The sequence below is a fragment of the Oncorhynchus masou genome, chromosome 11 (genome assembly GCF_036934945.1).
Source record: "Oncorhynchus masou masou isolate Uvic2021 chromosome 11, UVic_Omas_1.1, whole genome shotgun sequence".
In the NCBI taxonomy this organism is placed as follows: Eukaryota; Metazoa; Chordata; class Actinopteri; order Salmoniformes; family Salmonidae; genus Oncorhynchus; species Oncorhynchus masou.
Window position 1 is genome coordinate 40,980,060 of NC_088222.1, and position 21,290 is coordinate 41,001,349.

Here is a 21,290-nt window from a genome sequence, read left to right on the forward strand (position 1 = left end):
ATAGATTCATTCTTTGGTGGAAAATGACATTTCTGCCATTGAGTGTCATGATGAATATGCATACGTAGTGTGTGGTCTCACAGACTTGATCCACAACTCTGATATATCAAAAGGGACATGAATGGAAGATGGAGCGAGGCGGAAGGGAACTAGTCCAATGATCGATGGGGGAATGACAATGAACCAATAGAATCTTTCAAAGCCTTTATCACAGGAACTGCAGGATTTTCTCATTACAAAGGGCGTTAAATCAAATCCTCTGTGGCACTAGGAAAGGGTCAAAAGAAAGAGGCAGACAGATACAAAGTGGATAGACCCTGGCGTTACTGAGCGGTGACGAAGCAATGTTATCCAGGTGGATCATTCGTGTTAGGGGAGGACAGCGTTCTAAGAGTTCTACACCTAACTGGAAGGGCAGATAGGCCAGATATGACAATACAATCCAGAATATCAAGTGACAATAAAGCTTTTATAGTCAGTAATATTATTATTATTAGAAAATCTGTTCAAATTATATGTGATAAATATAGCATGGTGGTTATCTCCAGCAAGGTATGGTTATGTGGTTATTGAAGGGAGTGTGAGCTGGTACAGCAGGTGTTCTGACGCCCTTCCCCACATCATCTTGATGGCTCTGGGGTGAAGTTTACGCTAGATACAAATCTAGTATCAGCTATCCCTCCCCTAATACCAACCTTAACCATTAGTGAGGAAAGTACAAAACTGACCCAAGAGCAGAGTTGAGGAAACTTCACCCCCCATCATCATGATGTGCCTCCTTCACAGCCAGCCCGCTATAAAGCATTACCTCGCTACTTATTAGGGAGTCAAGCATGACCTTTAAGTGAGGGAAAGGCTGCAGGACATTCACACGTCCTCTTTAAACACCAAAGCGTCCAGCTACCGGTGCTGTCAAAGAAGCCAATAGAGCCCACCAGTGTACGAAATCTTCAAAAATGTATTATTCAAGCCTGGCAACCACTAGTCCCAGGTCAACAGAGGATAAATGCTAGGTTGGCATTTTGCTATCTATTCTGTGTTTGTTGGAATAGCAATGGCTTGCAATTGCTTTTCATGATCCTTCAACTCGGATAGGTGGACATTTTACGTGTTCCTAACAAACTGTTCATTTGTTTGTTATTTTGCATTATTTGTAACTTATTTTGTACATAATGTTGCTGCTACCGTCTCTTATGACCCAAAAAAACTTCTGGACATCAGAACAGCGATTACTCATCACAAATTGGAAGAAGCTTTTTCCATTAACGAGTCCGACGAGAAGGATATACTGCTTTCCCGGGAACAGGCCCAAATCCATGTCATTTGTGTGAAAAGAAGACGGAGGAAAAGTGGTCAGAGGTCGGGTTGCCTTTTGAGAATTCGTAGGCGAGCGAGTAAAACCCCACTGCAAATGGCAAACATGACATCATTGGAAAATAAAATTGATGATCAATGAGCAAGATTAAACTACCAACGGGACATTAAAAACTGTAATATCTTATGTTTCACCGAGTCATGGCTGAACGACGACATGAACATCATACAGCTGGCTGTTTTGACATTGTATCGGCAGGATAGAACAGCTACCTCTGGTAAGACAAGGGATGGCGGTATATGTATGTTTGTAAACAACAGCTAGTGCACAATATCTAAGGAAGTCTCAGGGTTTTGCTCGGCTGAGGTAGAGCATCTCATGATAACCTGTAGACCACACTATCTACCTAGAGTGTTTTCATAGGTATATTGTGTAGCCGTCTACATACCACCACAGACCGGTGCTGGCACTAAGACCACACTCAATGAGCTGTATACCGCCATAAGCAAAAAGGAAAATGCTTATTCAAAAGGCCTGTGGCTGGGGACTTTAATGCAGGGAAACAAATCTGTATAACCTAATTTCCACCGGCATGTTAAATGTGCAACCAGAGGGAAAACAAAACTCTAGACCCCCTTTACTCCACACACAGAGAAGTGTACAAAGCTCTCCCTCGCCCTCCATTTGGCAAATTTGACAAAGCTGAAGAACACCATCCCAACCGTGAAGCACGGGAGTGGCAGCATGTTGTGGTGGTGCTTTGCTGCAGGAGGGACTGGTGCACTTCACAAAATAGATGGCATCATGAGGAGGGAAAATTATGTGGCGATATTGAAGCAACATCAAGACATCAGTGAGAAAGTTAAAGCTTGGTGATGTAGAGGTTAATCCAGGCCCTGCAGTGCCTTGCTCCACTCCCATTCCCCAGGCCCTCTCATTTGTTGACTTATGTAACCGTAAAATGTATGTATGTGTAAAAACAACCTAGCTAGCTAAACCTGTCTTTAGCTGACAATATAAGTCATTAACATCCAAACATGCAATAGCATAAGAAATTGATGGTAGCTGGGTTGGGTTCATGCATGTTAACATTAGAAGCCTCCTCCCTAAGTTTGTTTTATTCACTGCTTTAGCTTTCCAGAAACAAGTCTCTCACCTTTGCAGCTTGCTATAGACCACCTTCTGCCCCCAGTTGTGCCCTGGACACCATATGTGAATTGATTGCCATCCATCTATCTTCAGAGCTTGTGCTGTTAGGTGACCTAAACTGGGACATGCTTAACACCCCGGCCATCCTACAATCTAAGCTTGATGCCCTCAATCTCAGACAAATGAACCTACCAGGTACAACCCCAAATCCGTAAACACAGGCACCCTCATAGATATCATCCTAACCACCCTACCCTCCAAATACACCTCTGCTGTCTCCAACCAGGATCTCAGCGATCACTGCCCCATTGCTTGTGTCCGTAATGGGTCTGCGGTCAAACGACCACCTCTCATCACTGTCAAACGCTCCCTAAAACACTTCAGCGAACAAACCTTTCTAATCGACCTAGCCCGCGTATCCTGGAAGGATATTGACCTCATTCCGTCAGTAGAAGATGCCTGGTTATTCTTTAAAAGTGTTTTCCTCACAATCTTAAATAAGCATGCCACATTAAAAAAAAGTAGAACCAGGAACAGACATAGCCCGGGGTTCACTCCAGACCTGACTGCCCTTGACCAGCACAAAAACATCCTGTGGCGTACGGCATTAGCATCGAATAGCCCCGCAATATGAAACTTTTCAGGGAAGTTAAAAACCAATATACATAGGCAGTTAGGAAAGCAAAGGCTAGTTTTTTCAAACAGAAATTTGCATCCCGCAACACAAACTCCAAAAAGTTCTGGGACACTGTAAAGTCCATAGAGAATAAAATCACCTCCTCCCAGCTGCCCACTTCCCCGAGGCTAGGAAACGCTGTCACCACAATAAATTCACAATAATTGAGAATTTCAATAAGCATTTTTCTATGGCTGGCCACGCTTTCCAACTGGCCAACCCTACTCTGGTCAACAGCCCTGCACCTCCCACAGGAACTTGCCCAAGCCTCCACCATTTCTCTTTCAGCCAAATCCAGATAGCTGATGTTCTGAAAGAGCTGCAAAATCTGGACCCCAACAAATCAGCAGGGCTTGAGAATCTGGACCCTCTATTTCTAAAATGCTCAGCCAAAATTGTTGCAACCCCTGTTACTAGCCTGGTTTCCGAGCTGCTCATGGGCTCACCTCAGCCACGCTCAAGGTCCTAAACGATATCATATTCACCATCGATAAGAGACAATACTGTGCAGCTGTATTCATCGACCTGGCCAAGGCTTTCGACTCGGTCAATCACCACATTCTTATCGGCAGACTCAACAGCATTGTTTTCTCAAATGACTGCCTCGCATGGTTCACCAACTACTTCTCATACTAAGTTCAGTGTGTCAAATTGGAGGGCTTGTTTTCCGGACCTCTGGCAATCTCTATGGGGGTGCCACAGGGTTCAATCCTCGGGCTGACTCTTTTCTCTGTATACATCAATGATGTCGCTCTGGCTGCTGGTGATTCTCTGAGCCACCTCTATGCAGATGACACCAATATGTATACTTCTGGCCCTTTGGACACCTAACATTTTCCAGACGAGCTTCAATGCCATACAACTCTCCTTCTGTGGCCTCCAACTGCTCTTAAATGCAAGTAAAACTAAATGCATGCTCTTCAACCGATCGCTGCCCGTACCTACACGCCCGTCCAGCATCACTACTCTGGATGGTTCTGACTTAGAATATGTGGACAACTACAAATGCCTAGGTGTCTGGCTAGACTGTAAACTCTCATTCCAGGCTCACATTAAGCATCTCCAATCCAAAATTAAATCTAGAATCGGGTTCCTATTTCGCAACAAAGCATCCTTCACTCATGCTGCCAAACATACCCTCGTAAAACTGACTATCCTGCCGATCCTTGACTTCAGCGATGTCATTTACAAAATAGCCTCCAACACTCTACTCAACAAATTGGATGCAGTCTATCACAGTGGCATCCATTTTGTCACCAAAGCCTCATATACTACCCACCATTGCGACCTGTATGCTCTCGTTGGCTGGCCCTCGCTTCATATTCATTGCCAAACCCACTGGCTCCAGGTCATCTACAAGTCTTTGCTAGGTAAAGCCCCACCTTATCTCAGCTCACTGGTCACCATAGCAGCACCAACACGTAGCATGCGCTCCAGTAGGTATATTTCACTGGTCACCCCCCAAAGCCAATTCCTACTTTGGCCGCCTTACCTTCCAGTTCTCTGCTGCCAAATGACTGGAACGAATTGCAAAAATCGCTGAAGCTGGAGACTCATATCTCCTTCACTAGCTTTAAGCACCAGCTGTCAGAGCGGCTCACAGATCACTGCACATAGCCCATCTGTAAATAGCCTCATCCCCATACTGTTATTTATTTTGCTCCTTTGCACCCCAGTATCTCTACTTGCACATTCATCTTCTGCACATCTATCACTCCAGTGTTTAATTGCTAAATTGCAATTATTTCGCCACTATGGCCTATTTATTGCCTTACCTCCCTTATCTTACCTCATTTGCACACACTGTATATAGACTTTCTTCTATTGTGTTAATGACTGTATGTTTGTTTATTCCATGTGTAACTCTGTCGTTGTTTGTGTCACACTGCTTTGCTTTACCTTGGCCAGATCGCAGTTGTAAATGAGAACTTGTTCTCAACTAGCCTAACTGGTTAAATAAAAATAAATAAAAAAAATATCATTCTGCGGAGCCGCTTTAAGCTTTGATCGGCAGTTGGAGTCCAAATGTAAAAGTATTATTCAAGGACATAAAAGGAGAACAGGAGCGTAACGCTGGGGGTGACAGAGATTCATAAATATATGTAGACACACAATCTGGAACCAAATCTGCTCTTTGAAGAAAATGCTAATACTGTTAAGAAAAAGCCCTGTTTATTCACAAAGTATTTAACAATATCTTGCTTGTCAGGTTTCCATTTAAATGTCCAAGAGGTAATGACGTACAAACCAAACATGACATGCAAAATAAGGTTTGCATGGTTTGCATGGGACACACTGATCTAGGGATTGAGTGGAAAATAATAAAATACTACTTTCCACTGAGTCCAATTGCATATAAAACCTATTTCCTCACTCTATAAAATGCCTTCTGGCCCATTCCTTCCATGGACCTCAAAGCCCCCTTAAAAAGTGCTAATGATTACTAAGAGTGCTGTTAGCAACACAGAGGAACTGCAGGGGTGCAAAGTAATTGCAGGGGGATTTGGTAAGACTTTGTCCTAGTAAGAGAGATATCTAGAGAGAAAAAAAAGAGCAAAGCAGAGGAAGAGTGTGAAAGTGAGATTAAAAATGAGCGTGAAGAGTGGGTAAAGACTTTCTCGCCAATGTTGCTGCCACTCGACATCAGAAAAGCGATTACTCACCTTGATTCGACTAAGAATATTTCTTTAAATGAGTCGGAGGAGAGGGATTGACACCAGACACCCGAATAGGACCTCATCCCCGTCATTCGCAGAGAAAGACAACGGTTTCTTGGAAGGAATTCGGGGTGCCTTGTGAGGTTTAAACAACAAGTGGCTATCCTGCCTTTGCCATCAGTACTATTGGTTAACGTACAATCGCTGGATAATAAAATGGACAAACTTAAAGCACATATATCCTACCAACGGGACATCAAAAATGAATAAGTGGTGTTTCACAGAGTCATGGCTGAACGACGACATGAATAACATATAGCTGGCAGGTTATACACTTTACCGGCAGGATAGAACAGCAGCCTCTGGGAAGACAAGGGGTGAAGGTATATTTGTAAACAGCAGCTGGTGCACGATATCATCAGCAAGTTTGCAGACACAACTATAGTGTGCTTGATTACCAACAATGATGAGACAGCCTACAGGGAGGTTAGTGCACTCGGAGTGTGGTGTAAGGAAAACCTCTTACTCAACAACAACAAAACAAAAAGGAGATGATCGTGGACTTCAGGAAACAGCAGAGGGAGCAGCCCCCTATCCACATCGACGGGACAGTAGTGGAGAAGGTGAAAAGTTAAGTTCCTCGGCGTACACATCACGGACAAACTAAAATGATACACCCACAAAGACAGTGTGGTGAAGAAGGCACAACAGCGCCTCTTCAACCTCAGGAGGCAGAAGAAATGTGTCTTGTCACCTAAGACCCTCAAACTTTTACAGATGCACATTTGAGAGCACCGTGTCGGGCTGTATCGCTGCCTGGTACGGCAACTGCACCGCCCACAACCACAAGGCTCTCCAGAAGGAGGTGCGGTCTGCACAATGCATCACCGGGGGAAAACAACCTGCCCCCCAGGACACCAACAACACCCGATGTCACAGGAAGGCCAAAAAGATCATTAACGACAACAACCACCCGAGCCACTGCCTGTTCACCCTGCTACCATCCAGAAGGCGAGGTCAGGAAGCTGGGACTAAGAGACTGAAAAACAGCTTCCATAAACAGCCATCACTAAACAGAGGCTGCTGCCTACATAGACTCAAATTATTGGCCTTATTAAAAAATGATTCACAAGTCACCGGTCACAAATAATGCAAATAACAAACAAATATTGGATTGTATTTATCATCATTAGTCATTTAGGTCAACATTGGATCATTCAGAGATCCTCACTGAACTTCTGGAGAGAGTTTGCTGCACTGAAAGTAAAGGGGCTGAATAATTTTGCACGCCCAATTTTTCAGTTTTTGATTTGTTAAAAAAGTTTGAAATATCCAATAAATGTCGTTCCACGTCATGATTGTGTCCCACTTGTTGTTGATTCTTCACAAAAAAATACAGTTTTATATCTTTATGTTTGAAGCCTGAAATGTGGCAAAAGGTCGCAAAGTTCAAGGGGGCCGAATACTTTCGCAAGGCACTGTATATTGAAGCAACATCAAGACATCAGTCACAAAGTTAAAGCTTGGTCGCAAATGGGTCTTCCAAATGGACAATAACCACAAGTATACTTCCAAAGTTGTGGCAAAATGGCTTAAGGACAACAAAGTCAATGTATTGGAGTGGCCATCACAAAGCCCTGACCTCAATCTTACAGAAAATGTGTGGTTAGAACTGAAAAAGCGTGTGTGAGCAAGGAGGACTACAAACCTGACTCTGTTACACCAGCTCTGTCAGGAGGAATGGGCCAAAATTCATCCAACTTATTGTGGGAAGCTTGTGGAAGGCTACCCAAAATGTTTGATCCAAGTTAAACTATTTAAAATGCAATTCTACCAAATACTAATTGAGTGTATGTAAACTTCTGACCCACTGAGAATATGATGAAATAAATAAAAGCTGAAATAAATAATTCTCTCTACTATTATTCTGACATTTCACATTATTAAAATAAAGTGGTGATCCTAACTGACCTAAGACATGGAATTTTTAATTAATTTTTTAAATTAATTTAATTAAATGTCAGGAATTGTGAATACTGAGTTTAAATGTATTTGGCTAAGGTTTATGTAAACTTCTGACTTCAACTGTATGTTTATGAGAACAAAAACATGTTATTTTATATCTAAGTAAGTCTCAAGGTTTTTCTCGCCTGAGGTAGAGGATATCATGATAAGCTGTCGACCACACTATCTACCAAGAGAGTTTTCATCTATATTCTTCGTAGCGGTCCATTTACCAGCACAAACCGATGCAGACACTAAGACCGCACTCAATGAGCTGTATACGCCATAAGCAAAAAGGAAAGCGCTCATCCAGAGGTGGCGCTCCTAGTGGCCCGGGACTTTAATGCAGGGAAACTTAAATCCCTTTTATCTCATTTCTACCAGCAGTTTAAATGTGCAACCAGAGAGGGAGAAAACAACTCTTGACCACCTTTACTTCATACAAGGGGACACGCACAAAGCTCTCCCTCGCCCTCCATTTGGCAAATTTGACCATAATTCTATCCTCCTGTTTCCTGCTTATAAGCAAAAACTAAAGCAGGAAGCACCAGTGACTCAGTCAACAGAAAAGTGACCAGATGAAGCAAATGCTAAGCTACAGGACTGTTTTGCTTGCACAAACTGCAAAATGTTCTAGGGTTTTTCCGATGACATTGAGGAGTACACCACAGTCACTGGCTTCATCAATAAGTGGATCGATGACGTCGTCCCCACAGTGACTGTACATACATACCCCAACCAGAAGCCATGGATTACAGGCAACATCCGCACTGACATAAAAGGGTAGAGCTGCTTCTTTCAAGGAGCGGGACACTAACCTGGAAGCTTGTAAGAAATGCCCTCTGACCAACCATCACAGGCAAAGCGTCAATACAGGACTACAATCGAATCGTACTACACCGGCTCCGACACGCATCGGATGTGGCAGGGCTTACAGACTACAAAGGGAAGCACAGCCGAGAGCTGCCCAGTGACTCGAGCCTACCAGACGAGCTAAATTACGTCTATGCTCGCTTCGAGGCAAGAAACACTGAAACATGGATGAGAGCATGCGGATGACTGTGTGATCACACTCTCTGCAGCCAATGTGAGTAAGACCTTTAAACAGGTCAACATTCACAAGGCCGCAGGGCCAGACGGATTTCCAGGACGTGTACTCCGAGCATGCGCTGACCAACTGGCAAGTGTCTTCACTGACATTTTCAACCTCTCCCTGTCTGAGTCTGTAATACCAACATGTTTCAAGCAGACCAACATAGTCACTGTGCCCAAGAACAATAAGGTAATCTGACTAAATGACTACCGACCTGTAGCACTCATGTCAGTAGCCATGCAATGCTTTGAAAGGCTGGTCATGGCACAAATCAACACCATTATCCCAGAAACCCTAGATCCAATTAAATTTGCATACCGCCTCAACAGATCATGCAATCTCTATTGCACTTCACACCTGGACAAAAGGAACACCTATGTGAGAATGCTATTCATTGACTACAGCGCAGCATTCAACATCATAGTGCTCTCAAAGCTCATCAATAAGCTAAGGATCCTGGGACTAAACGCCACCCTCTGCAATTGAATCCTGGACTTCCTGACGGGCACCCCCAGGTGGTAAGGGTAGCTAACAACACATCCGCCACACTGATCCTCAGGGATGTGATTAGTCCCCTCCTGTACTTCCTGTTCACCCATGACTGCACGGCCAGGCACGACTCCAACACCATCATTAAGTTTGTCGATGACACAACAGTGGTAGGCCTGGTCACTGACAATGACGAGACAGCCTATGAGGAGGAGGTCAGAGACCTGACCGTGTGGTGCGAGGACAACAACCTCTCCCTCAACGTGATCAAGACAAAGGAGATTATTGTGGACTACAGGAAAAGGTGGCCCGAGCATGCTGCCATTCTCATCGACGGGGCTGTAGTGGAGCAGGTTGAGAGCTTCAAGTTCTTTGGTGTCCACATCACCAACAACTAACAAGGTCTAAGCACACCAACACAGTCTAGAAGAGGGCACAACAAAACCTATTCCCCCTCAGGACGCTGAAAAGATTTGGCATGGGTTCTCAATCATCAAAAGGTACAACAGCTGCACCATCAAGAGCATACTGATGGGTTGCAACACTGCCTGGAATGGCAACGTTTCAGCCTCCAGCCACAAGACACTACAGAGGGTAATGGTACAGACCAGCCATCCAGGACCTCTATACCAGGTGGTGTCAGAGGAAGGCCCTAAAAATTGTCCAAGACTCCAGCCACCCTAATCATAGACTTCTCTGCTACCGCACGTCAAGCAGTACCAGAACGCCAAGTCTAGGTCCAAGAGGCTTCTAAACACCTACCCCCAAGCCATAAGACTCCTAATAAAATGGCTACCCAGACTATTTGCATTGCCCCCCCCCCTTTTTTACACTGCTGCTACTCTGTTATTATCTATGCATAGTCACTTTAAAAACTCTACCTACATGTACATACTGCCTCAATTGCCTCGACTGGCCGGTGCCGCTGCACCGGTACCCCCGCCGCACCGGTACCCCCGCCGCACCGGTACCCCCATTGCTTTTAACTGCAATGTTGGTTAAGGGCTTGTAAGCATTTAAGCACTGTAAGGTCTACACTTGTTATATTTGTCACAAGTTACATAACATTTGGTTTGATGACTGAATATTGATGAGAGCTGTTAGCAGTTGTCGTTGGATATTGCTTGACTGTTTGAATGAGAATACATGAATTTATGGAAAGCAACTGCTGCGCAATTACTAATTACCTTAAATATGCTGAGATGCAGCTGCACCTGGGGTTCAGCGATTGCTGCTGCATGTCTTTCATTGTTTGAGTATACAATGACTTGGAATGGCTGGTAGTAAAGGGATATGACAGCATTCCGGTGCAACGTCAGATAGGACCATTCCCTGAAACACGTGCCTCGAACTGAACACTGGTTCAGACGTGGTGGTTTAAGGGCTTTCAAAGACAATCAAAAGCTTTGTTTTCAATCCCAAAATGTGAACTGCACCACAAGAGGTGTGTGTGTTGGGGGGTTGGGGGGGGGGATTTGAGTTCAATCTATGCATTCACAGTGACTATGCAAACAGCAAAATCAAACTACCGAACCCTGATAAGATCAGAATTTAAGCGGGTCAAAAAGTTACAGGAAGTCGAGCGGATGAACCGGATATGCATCTGTTCGATTGTATCGGATTTTTTTCTCAATCAAATCTGGGTGGATATACTGTACAGTGTATAGTCACAACAACCCAACATATATTGAGTTTCATTACCTGACCATTTGAATATCATACCTGGTAATTCTTGTTTAGAGGCTCCTGTAGAAGGAGAAACCAATGCATGAAACCATCAGGACAGATTAGTACATGTCCACTGGCTTTTAATGTTGGACTTTTGCTCAATTGAATTTTGAACAGGTTTTGTATAATGCAATGAATGAAATAGAGCTGTGCTTGCTTTTTAGGTTTCCTATCAATATTCAGGACAGTGATGGATCGGTCAGTAGGCACTCTGAGTGACATACCCTGTCCACCACAGCTCAGGCCCCTGGTTGCAAGCCTCCCCTGGTCCCCAGACACCAGTACCTGCTCTCCCTCTGTGAAGATCCTGCGGCCAAAGCTCCAGGTGATGGTGGGGGTGGGGTCTCCTGAGGCCTCGCAGGTCAGGGTGATCTGCTCCTCCAGCTCTGATGCAGTCTGGTTGACCAGGTAGGTGATCTTAGGTTGCACTAGAGAAGGTAAAAATACAATAAATTGATGGATGACAATGGAATACATTACTTGTATGCACATTGCTATAGTAAAACCAATAAAACTAATTCTAAAGCCCAAAAACACAACATTATTTTACCACAGTTAATAGTAATTATTTTGCTCTTACCGAACACATTCAAGCTGACTTCCTCCTCTTTCTCTCCGGCCTTGTTCCGGGCGATGCACGTGTAATCTCCTTCATCCACTTTCTTGACATCTTTTATTATCAGCTCCGAGCCGTCGTTGTTCAGGCCGTACTTATCGTCCGACTCAAGGACAATGTTGTTACTGAGGGGGGAAAGGCAGAAATGCAGAGTTCACGTCACTGATGTCTGTCTCCACAACATGAAGGTAAAAATAGTCGTCTTCACTCTGAGAGTATTATCTTTTTGGGGGCCGTATCTCAGTAGAGCAGCTGGTAAACAAAAGGCCTGGCTCAGAACCATAATGTCACTTGGCATGAAGAGATTCGGGAGAGGCGCAGGGAACACGTAATAGTTTTTTTTTTATTATTCCCCAAATTACGGCATTGAAACCCAAACCCAAACAAAAGAGAGAGGAGTACCTTGAATAAATAACACACGGGACGAGACCCGCAATCATCTGCACAATCCACAAGGGCACGAAAGCCAAAACACACAGCACAGGTACTCACACGCACCAACGGACAATGTAACAATAACTTGACAGCACCATGGTGAACAAAGGGCACATATATTCCCTTTGTACAAATACAATCAGTGGGAATAGGGGCCAGGTTTGCGCAAGGAAAGTTCCAGAGGGATCCGTGACACATAAAACCAATGTCTTTAGAGCTACTGACCAGACATCCAGAACAGAAAGTTTTTTTCTTTGTTTCTCTGGCTATGCTTTGTTACCATAGCTGCATCATGGCTGTTTTACAAAGGGACTACATCCATAGGATGGTGATACACAGTATGATGTCAAGTTAAGGAATTTCTTCGGGACTCTTGACCGAGCACTCTCTTTGAACCATGACATGCCTGAGCCTCCCTTGAACTCTAAATCAGATGTGCACACACTGAGTTTGGACTGCGGTCCCACATCTGTATGCTTCTAAGAGCTTCAATCCTGAAGCAACCTCTAAGGGATACCAAATGACAGGCCTGTCGGCGGCCAGGAAATAAATAAAGAATGTTAGGAGTTTCTGCCCCCTACTCCCTCCCTTCACCCTACCTCGCTTGTCTCCTTCCTCCTCTGGCGAGGCCCAGCCCTTACGGATGCATCTCCTCATCCTCCTATCCTTCTCATTCGTTTACACTCCAAGAGGAACTCGAGAAGCAGTGTTGGAATTATTCTCATACTATACTAGAGGGCCCGTTGTGTCAACAATTATGCTGAGGATATATCAAACAAATGAGCTTTGGCCATCTTAAAGGTACTACATAAATTTAATTCAATACTGTTGACCATCCTCTTTCAAAAAAATAAACAACCCTTATTCACTTCACAGTCACCTCCTCAACCAGTCACAAAAAGCCAGTTTGTTTATGCTCATTAAAAGACAAGGTGGTCGGTGTGACGTACCGGGCCCAGGTGACTGTGGGTTCAGGGAAGCCGTCAGCGTCACAGGCCAGCATCACAGACTGGTTGACGTCCGCCGTGGCATTCACCTCCGACTGCCTGGTGCGGATGCTAGGGAGCACTGAAACACAGACAGACATGGATACAAGCATTACTCAAAAATACAGAGGACACACGTGAGTAGGAAATACATTATACTAAGATGATACTAAGATAAGGCATTTTAAGGGAGTTATAGGCTTGTAAAAAGTATTAAAATGTATAATCAGATCATGATTCACTATACTGGTTGATTAAGTATGATAGGAGAAAATACATGTTACTGTATGCTTGATACAGGCTTATTTTCTCTGTCATAATTCTGTAATGGTGCTCATAACAGCACAGCATTGCATTTATAACTACACTATATTCTAAATGTGCTCGGATGCAAATCCCATTGCGAGAGCATAGGCGGTGAAAGAGGGGTAGGGTGAGAGGGAGGATGTGGTACTCACCGTTGACGATGACCTTGATGATCTTTAGGTCAATCTCTCCCCTGGTCATTACACGAGCCTCACAGGTGTACGCCCCTTCATCTGTTTTCTTGATGCCTCGGATCTGGAGGTGGTTGTTGGTCAGGATCTTAAATCGAACTATGAAAAACCGCAAGAGAAGGAAACAGAGAAGAGTCATTTATCCTTAACAGTGGGTGGTGTAGGTTTAAGACAAGGCAACATGGTAAAAGCACACATACTGTGCGACTTCAGGAGGCATGGTCTCCGTTACAGAGGAATACTGTATTCCCCCCCCCCCCCCCCCCATGAGGAGTGGTGGAGAGAACACACCTTTTTTTAAATAGGACCATATGATAGGGTACATAACTCACCATCAGCAATAGATTGATCTGTAATATTAGTGGCATAAATTCATTAAAAGAAAGCTCTACCATCCATCAACTGGAATAATGTCTATTTACCTATGTTCAATGTTTATTTAGAAAAATTAAATGCCATACTTTTCACTGTGATATTTCTTTACATAGCAATGCCATGACATGGTGCCTCTAACAGCGTTGTATACGAGAATACGTGTCTAATTCTATAACCTTTATATCCATACTGTAGTAAATGTGGTAAAACATGGTAATGTAAACATACAGATGCTGAAACCACTACTACTTCTTGAATTGCGTCATCAAAGCTGTAAATATTCTATGAACCCTCTAAGTTCAAACATCTGGCAGCCAGCGAATAAATATTGTATGGCAACTGTGTTCTGTTAACCCTCTTCTGAAGCGGTGCCAGATGTATATCTGGTTTACTGAATGTGTATTTGGGCAAAAGCTTTGAATTCATTAACCAGACTTTTTAAAAAGCTCTCTGAGCTGTGAAACACATATTAGCATGAAAAAGACTTGTAATTTGAGCTATAAGCACATGCAGCTTTGATAAGGAAAAGGTTAACTGGAGCAATGTGGAAAATGGTATTTACATAAGCAGTATGGGTTTCAATCTGGGCTACAATTAGTGGTTTTCCAGTGAAAAACACAACCCGTCCAGGGTCCAAGAAAACACCACACACCGGAGCGCTGCGGTCACCCTTTGCTTCCCAGTGGTTGCAAGAGGGAGGGGTCCTCTAAGGTTAAAATAGTGCACTATGGAGAGAAACAAAATCCTTCAGGCAGCATCCCACTCGACTTGACTAAATAGTCTAAATATGAACCCTTCAAATTCTTTCACAACCGACAACAACCATTCCTCCTGATCAAGAAATATCTTGTTTCCTGTTCTCTCTTCATCCATTATGTCAGAACACTTGAATTACCAAAAGGCAGTGCTGTGCACTTAGGGAGGGAGCGAGTGAGTGGGGGGGGGTGAATGAAAAAAAGTTGGCAGATAGATGAAAGCAAATAAAAAAATGGTAAAAGGGGAGAGCCGCATGACTCTGGCAGTAGGCAACCCACACATTGGCACATCGAACTGTGCACAAGCCTTACCATCTTTTGCAACCTGGATCTTTGAGCCTTTGTGCTTCCAGATGATGTCAGCAGGAGGCGAGCTGACGACGTCACAGATGATGTCAGCGTCATCCCCTTCATTGAACTCCTGTGGGGAAGGGGCGTTCTTGAAGGTTATCTTTTCTGTAGGGGAGAAGAATAGAAGTCCACCGTCAACTGGATTTCCTGAACCAGTCAACAAACTTAATTAACCAACATGTTCTATGGCAAGCACTTTCTTTGTTACCCAGTCTATGCATTTGAAAGAGTGCTAACTCTAGTGGCATTCCATCTGTCCATTCCATCTGTTCAAAAAGAAAATACTTCATACTATACAGTTAGTATAGTTGTATATGCTGGTTCTCTAAATGAAAATACAATGTTGGATAACAGTACAATGATACTAGGGCAAAGTTTCAATCAACAATACCGTATATTAATTTTCCCAAGACCTGCTCACCACTCCAAGTCAGTATCAGGTAATCCCAACAATAAATTATCAGCATACTGCAGACCTGCAACAGGTAACCCTAATTAACTCTTGTTTTAACTCACGCCCTCGCTCGATGCATAAGCCCAATGGTTCAGTTCTAGACAATCTTGTACCTATACCAATTCAAACCAATCCTATGGCATTTTCAAATAAGGGGTTACCTACTGATCATAGCATGCTTTTATTAGAGACTTCATCTGACCTTAAGTCCCGCAGCTGCGGTCTTGGATTTGTTCATGTAAATGCAAGAAGTTTGATTTCAAAGGTGGAATCAATCCAATGTAGACATTCTGGTCATTTCTGAAACTTGCTGATGTGTCTGTCAGTTTATAATGTTTCTTGATTAGACAGAATTGGCAGAGGTGGGGGTGTTGTCATATTTACAAAGGACAATTTTGATGTTTCTCTATCTCTTGCTACCTCTGTCCCGAAGCGTTTTGATTGGCTCGCTCTTAATGTGGGCCGTGGTCACAATAACCAGCAGACACTAGTAGGAGTGTATCACCCTCCCTCTGCTCCCTCATGTGCTCTTAACCAATTCATCTGAAATTTAAGTATGGTAATCTGAACTATTCATTATGGTCAATTTTAATATTAATTAGAAGACTCCAGGGTCAGATACGCTGAAATATATTTACTCTGAGCTAAACCTGTCTCAGCTGAAACTGAGCCAACACGGCCGAATCCTAAAGAAATTGGACAGTGCGGTTAGATTAACAATAATTTAAGCTTTCTGCCCATGTAAGACATGTCTATGTCCTGGAAAGTTTGCTGTTACTGATGTGTTAATCACATTAGCGCAAGTTAACTCAATCGTCCCAGTATAGGGACATCGATCCCTTACAGGTTTTAAGAAAATAAGATATAAAGTGGGCTTTTGTTTTAGAGAAACAGATCTAGTCTCTCTTGTCCGTAGGAAGCAGGTGGTGCAGTCAACCTTTGTCTGTTCTTGATTAGCGTCTGCTAAATGACTTAAATGTAAATGTAAATTATGGTGATACTATAGTTGCCTCTACTCTTAAATTCCTGGATGATGTTTTTCATAGCGGCCTTTGTTTTTAATTACAGGAGACAGTTTTATTACTCATCACTGTATTCTTTCCCAAAATGTTGTGCCGAACCTCTTTGAATTCACATAGATTTCATCATTATCCTCTGTTTGTTTACAATGCCCTGCTCCACAAGCTTCTGACTTACCTAACTTCACTGTTAAGATTAAAAATAACAAGTTATCAAACCCATTCACGAGGTTGGTTAACTCTGGACACCCCTTTGGCGTTCACAGAATTAAGTAAGTTATCCTTTAGATTTCTTGATCCACATGTTTTGAACGATCTCCAAAATGCATTTCGAATAGATGCTTTAGTGTCCCTAGGGCAGTTCAGGCAGAGGACAGAGGATTTTTTTATAATGAAGAATGTGTTTGTTTTAGTTGAATGTGTTTTCTGTGTATTGTGTATATTTGTCTTTGTCTGTGCAATATGTGTTGTGCTTTATTATAATTTGTTGTATTTGCTTTTATGCATTTTATGCAATTGCATATGCAGGGCTCCCTCACAAAGAGAGACACTGGTCTTAATGGTGACTCCCTGATTAAATAAAGGTAAAGAAATAATGTGGGAGGCCAATTGAAGTAAACAAATATGAACAGAATATGCAGACAATTTTAAATTACATTCTTCAAAATTACATTGTGCACTCCACAAATATGCACAGATAATACAGTGAGAGGATTTCCTTTAGTGGTAATCCGCTAAAGTACAATGAAGAATAGGACCTTGTTCCAAGCAGTTTGAGAGGGAACTTACGGAAGATTTTAACGTTGACGGTGCCCTGAGACTCCTTGTCTCCATTTTTGGCAACACACTTGTAGATGCCGGCATTGTCCACGTTGGCGTTATAGATCGTGAGAGTGGACGAGGACTCGTCGTTGCGGTTCACGAGGATGTCCTGTCGGTTCGGTAGGAGCTTCTCGCCGTTCGGGGCATACCAATCAATGTCCTTTACATCTCCGACAACTGAGGGATGAATAGAGGCAGGGTGGAAGTGTGAGTAGAGTGCGAATGCACTGTTTATGTGTCTACAGCAGTTAATATGATTGACAACAGAGAAGAATGTGCTGCTTTGCGAGATGTGTCTGAGGTATGCATTATAGCTTTTTTTTAAGGTTAACAGGCTTCTCTACTTAGCAAAATAACATCCATCCTAATGCTGTTTAAGTCACCTCTGCAAGATGAAAATCTGTCATGAACATGAGATAAAACCTAAAAAGTATATAACGTAGGCATAATGTCACAACATCTCACTCTTAACAAAGACGTGAATATCCTGACAAACTAGACCGAGTAAACATTGTTTTGGTACAAATGGATGAATACTGGGCCAGCATTCCCTAGGGCTACCTGCTTCAAGGACTCCATGCATTTTTTATTACATATTTGCTCAGATGATGTACTACCTGAAATAAAATAAAAATTACAAATGAAAACTTGAGAAGTTCTATCGCATTCTCCACCATTGATGTTTTGAAAGGGCAAAGCAAAGTCACGTGTCCTGGATTCTTTCACTCCTTCCTCATTCATAATGGAATAAAGAAGTGTTAAGAAAAACAGTATTTTGCAGACTTTTTTTTACTGCAAAAGAAGTACACAGCTGGCCACAATCCTTTTCATTCAAAGGAAACATCATTAAATTGAGATGGTTTCATCTTTCTACCATGACATGTTGAGCCTCTCTTCTGTCTTTGCTATTCCACAACAGGACGCTGACCTGCAGCAGTCTGCCAGTAGTGTGTGTGTGGGGGAGAAGGGGGGGTGTGACAACCACAGTTGCAGGTTAGCATCCCGGGAAGCCCATGCTACTGCATCCATGAGAACTGCTGTAGCAACGGGCACTTTATTTGGAATCCTCTGTCCGAATACAGTAGCTAAGTTGGGGTTTGCTGTTGTGGAGGCGATGGTATCTGTACCATACCTACCTTCACAGAGGAAGAATTTTGACTCCCCCATACTGATCTCTCCTTGCATCGGGGTGATCTCCACCTGCAGGGAGGCTGGAAGAGAAAAACACAGAGAGCAGGTCTCAGAACAGTTAAAGTAAACATTTGTTTAGAAAGAGCAGGTCCTAGAGCAGTTGTGCCCAAGGGGAGAACGACTATGACAGGATGACACAGGGGCAAAGCACAGTGAGGCAAGGCAAGACACATTTTAATGCATCAACAATTTGACTGAACATCTGCTGCTGATCAACCTGAGATGAGCCGTTTCCCACCTTTCACTTTTCCATATGATGCTGCAGTTATGCCGTTATTTGGATTTTGTTGACAAACAAGCATTTTATTATTTGCATGACAAAGTCAGAGTTGGTATGCCAAGACAACAAATGGAAACACATAAACCCACATTGTAGGCTTATAGGCCACAATAGCATGTATTTTTGGACCTCTAGATGTGTAAATTGTCAGAGACTTGGCAAGGTCCCAGCATTGCTAGTGCGCATGTGATATTGGGCTGTGTAAACCGGATGCAACCCGGATATACTCTAGACGGCCCAAGAATCGACGTATGCAAACGTGAGTAGATTTAGTTGAAAACAAAGGGCATCTTGGACGCAGTCTCCAGTTCTTTTATACCTCAGTGGCAATTACTCAGGGGTCCGGCGACTTGATGATATTTTATTCATTTTTTAACCTTTTAACTAGGCAAGTCAATTAAGAACAAATTCTCATTTACAATGACGGCCTACCAAAAGGCCTCCTGCGGGGCCTGGGATTAAAAATATATGAAATAAATATATAGGACAATACACACATCATGACGAGACAACACAACACTACATAAAGAGAGATCTAAGACAACAACATAGCATGGCAGCAACACATGACAACACAGCATGGTAGCAACACAACATGACAACAACATGGGAGCAACACAAAATGGCAGCAGCACAAAACAGGGTACAAACACTATTGGGCACAGACAACAGCACAAAGGGCAAGAAGGTAGAGACAACAATACATTACACAACTGTCAGTAGTAAGAGTGTCCATGATTGTGTCTTTGAATGAAGAGAATGAGATAAAACTGTCCAGTTTGAGTGTTTGTTGCAGCTCGTTCCAGTTGCTAGCTGCAGCGAACTGAAAAGACAAGCGACCCAAGGATGTATGTGCTTTGTGGACCTTTAACAGAAATTAACTGGCAGAACTGGTGTTGTATGTGAAGGATTACGGCTACAGTAGATATCTCAGATAGGGGGGAGTGAGGACGAAGAGGGTTTTTATAAATAAGCGTCAACCAGCGGGTCTTGCGACAGGTACACAGAGATGACCAGTTTACAGTGGAGTATAGAGTGCAGCGATGTGTCCTATAAGGAGCATTGGTGGCAAATCTGATGGCCGAATGGTAAAGAACATCAAGCCGCTCGAGTGCACCCTTACCTGCTGATCTAAAATGGCACCTAAAGCCTCGATTTTCACTCAAGACTAATGAAAGCCACCTAACTGAGGTATCCCAGTGTTCTCTCTTTTTCTTATTTCACAGACTGCACACTCAGGAAGTGTAATTCCATAAATCATAGCATATTAGCTTCCTGAGATGCTACCTAATACATTTCATCTTTCTGCATCAGCTAAAGCAGGTGACACAGATGAGATTTAGAATGTACCGAAGAGAAGCAGCTGGTGTTTGTTCTCTTCTGCTTTGCTGGATAAATGAAAGAGCAATCAACTCCCAACTTGGTGAGAGACAAGAGAGATACACTCAACATTTTCATACCTGAAAAATTTACATGATCTTAACCCTAGGTGTGCCGGGACGACAGCAGAGGACTCTTTCTTCAAAGATTCTCTGATCTGCCATGGCCTATTTTGGAAATGTTCTCTTCACAAAACAGGTCAGGCACTCTCTCTGACGAGATCTGTGCCTCAAGAGTGAAGCACAGAGTGCAAAGCCGATACAACATTGAATCCTAATATGAACTTAACATACGATTTACCATGACGAGGCTGACACTATTCATACATTGTCTCTCTACCAACCCTGATAGATGTCAGGTTGAACCCAGGTGATACTCAGCTCAGCTGCATTCAACTGACCTGATTCTGGGCTGGTACCTCAAACTGGCTGTGCAGCAACCACCAACGCATAAGAGCTAATGCTAAAGCTAACACATAGTCGACTAGGAGGGACACAGCGGTGGCTGTCTGTGCTGTGCTTTTTAAACCCTCCCTCACAGTATGGCAGACTGACAGCGCTGTTAAACTTCAGCTAAAATAACAGGGGAGAACAGACATTAAAGGTGGAATATGCAGAAATTGCTCCGCCATTTCATGGTTGCTAAAATTAGAATAGTTAACCTAATTTCAGTTTATGTGACAAAATAAGCAATGTAGTGTAGAGAATCATTGTACCATCTAACCCGCTGTGAAATATATTTTCAATAACAGAAAAATATTGTATTTTCAGGTGTTTTAAGCTGGTGTACAGAACCAAAAGTAAAAGATGCAAAAACGCAACTTAAGAACGGAAGCATAGACATAGCGCACATAGAACAGATCTACTGCTTCTCAGACTTACTTTCAATGAGAAGGACAAATCTATAACTGACATTTCTATGTGTATTTGGTCAGGTCATCCAAAACTTACATATTGCAGCTTTAATGGAAACAAGAAAATACCTTTCCTTGTATCTAACAGAGCCCATTACATTATAC

The 21,290-nt window shown here is 43.0% G+C and overlaps 1 protein-coding gene across 1 annotated transcript in view; it reads right to left on the reverse strand.

Moving 5' to 3' along the window:
* LOC135548714 (neural cell adhesion molecule 1-like) overlaps positions 1–21,290 on the reverse strand; it is a 304,417-nt gene that overhangs the window by 59,909 nt on the left and 223,218 nt on the right. The window contains 7 exon segments of the mRNA XM_064978572.1: positions 11,397–11,539; positions 11,692–11,852; positions 13,113–13,230; positions 13,607–13,744; positions 15,088–15,231; positions 17,389–17,598; positions 18,558–18,632. Of these exon segments, the coding sequence (XP_064834644.1) occupies positions 11,397–11,539; positions 11,692–11,852; positions 13,113–13,230; positions 13,607–13,744; positions 15,088–15,231; positions 17,389–17,598; positions 18,558–18,632 (989 nt within the window).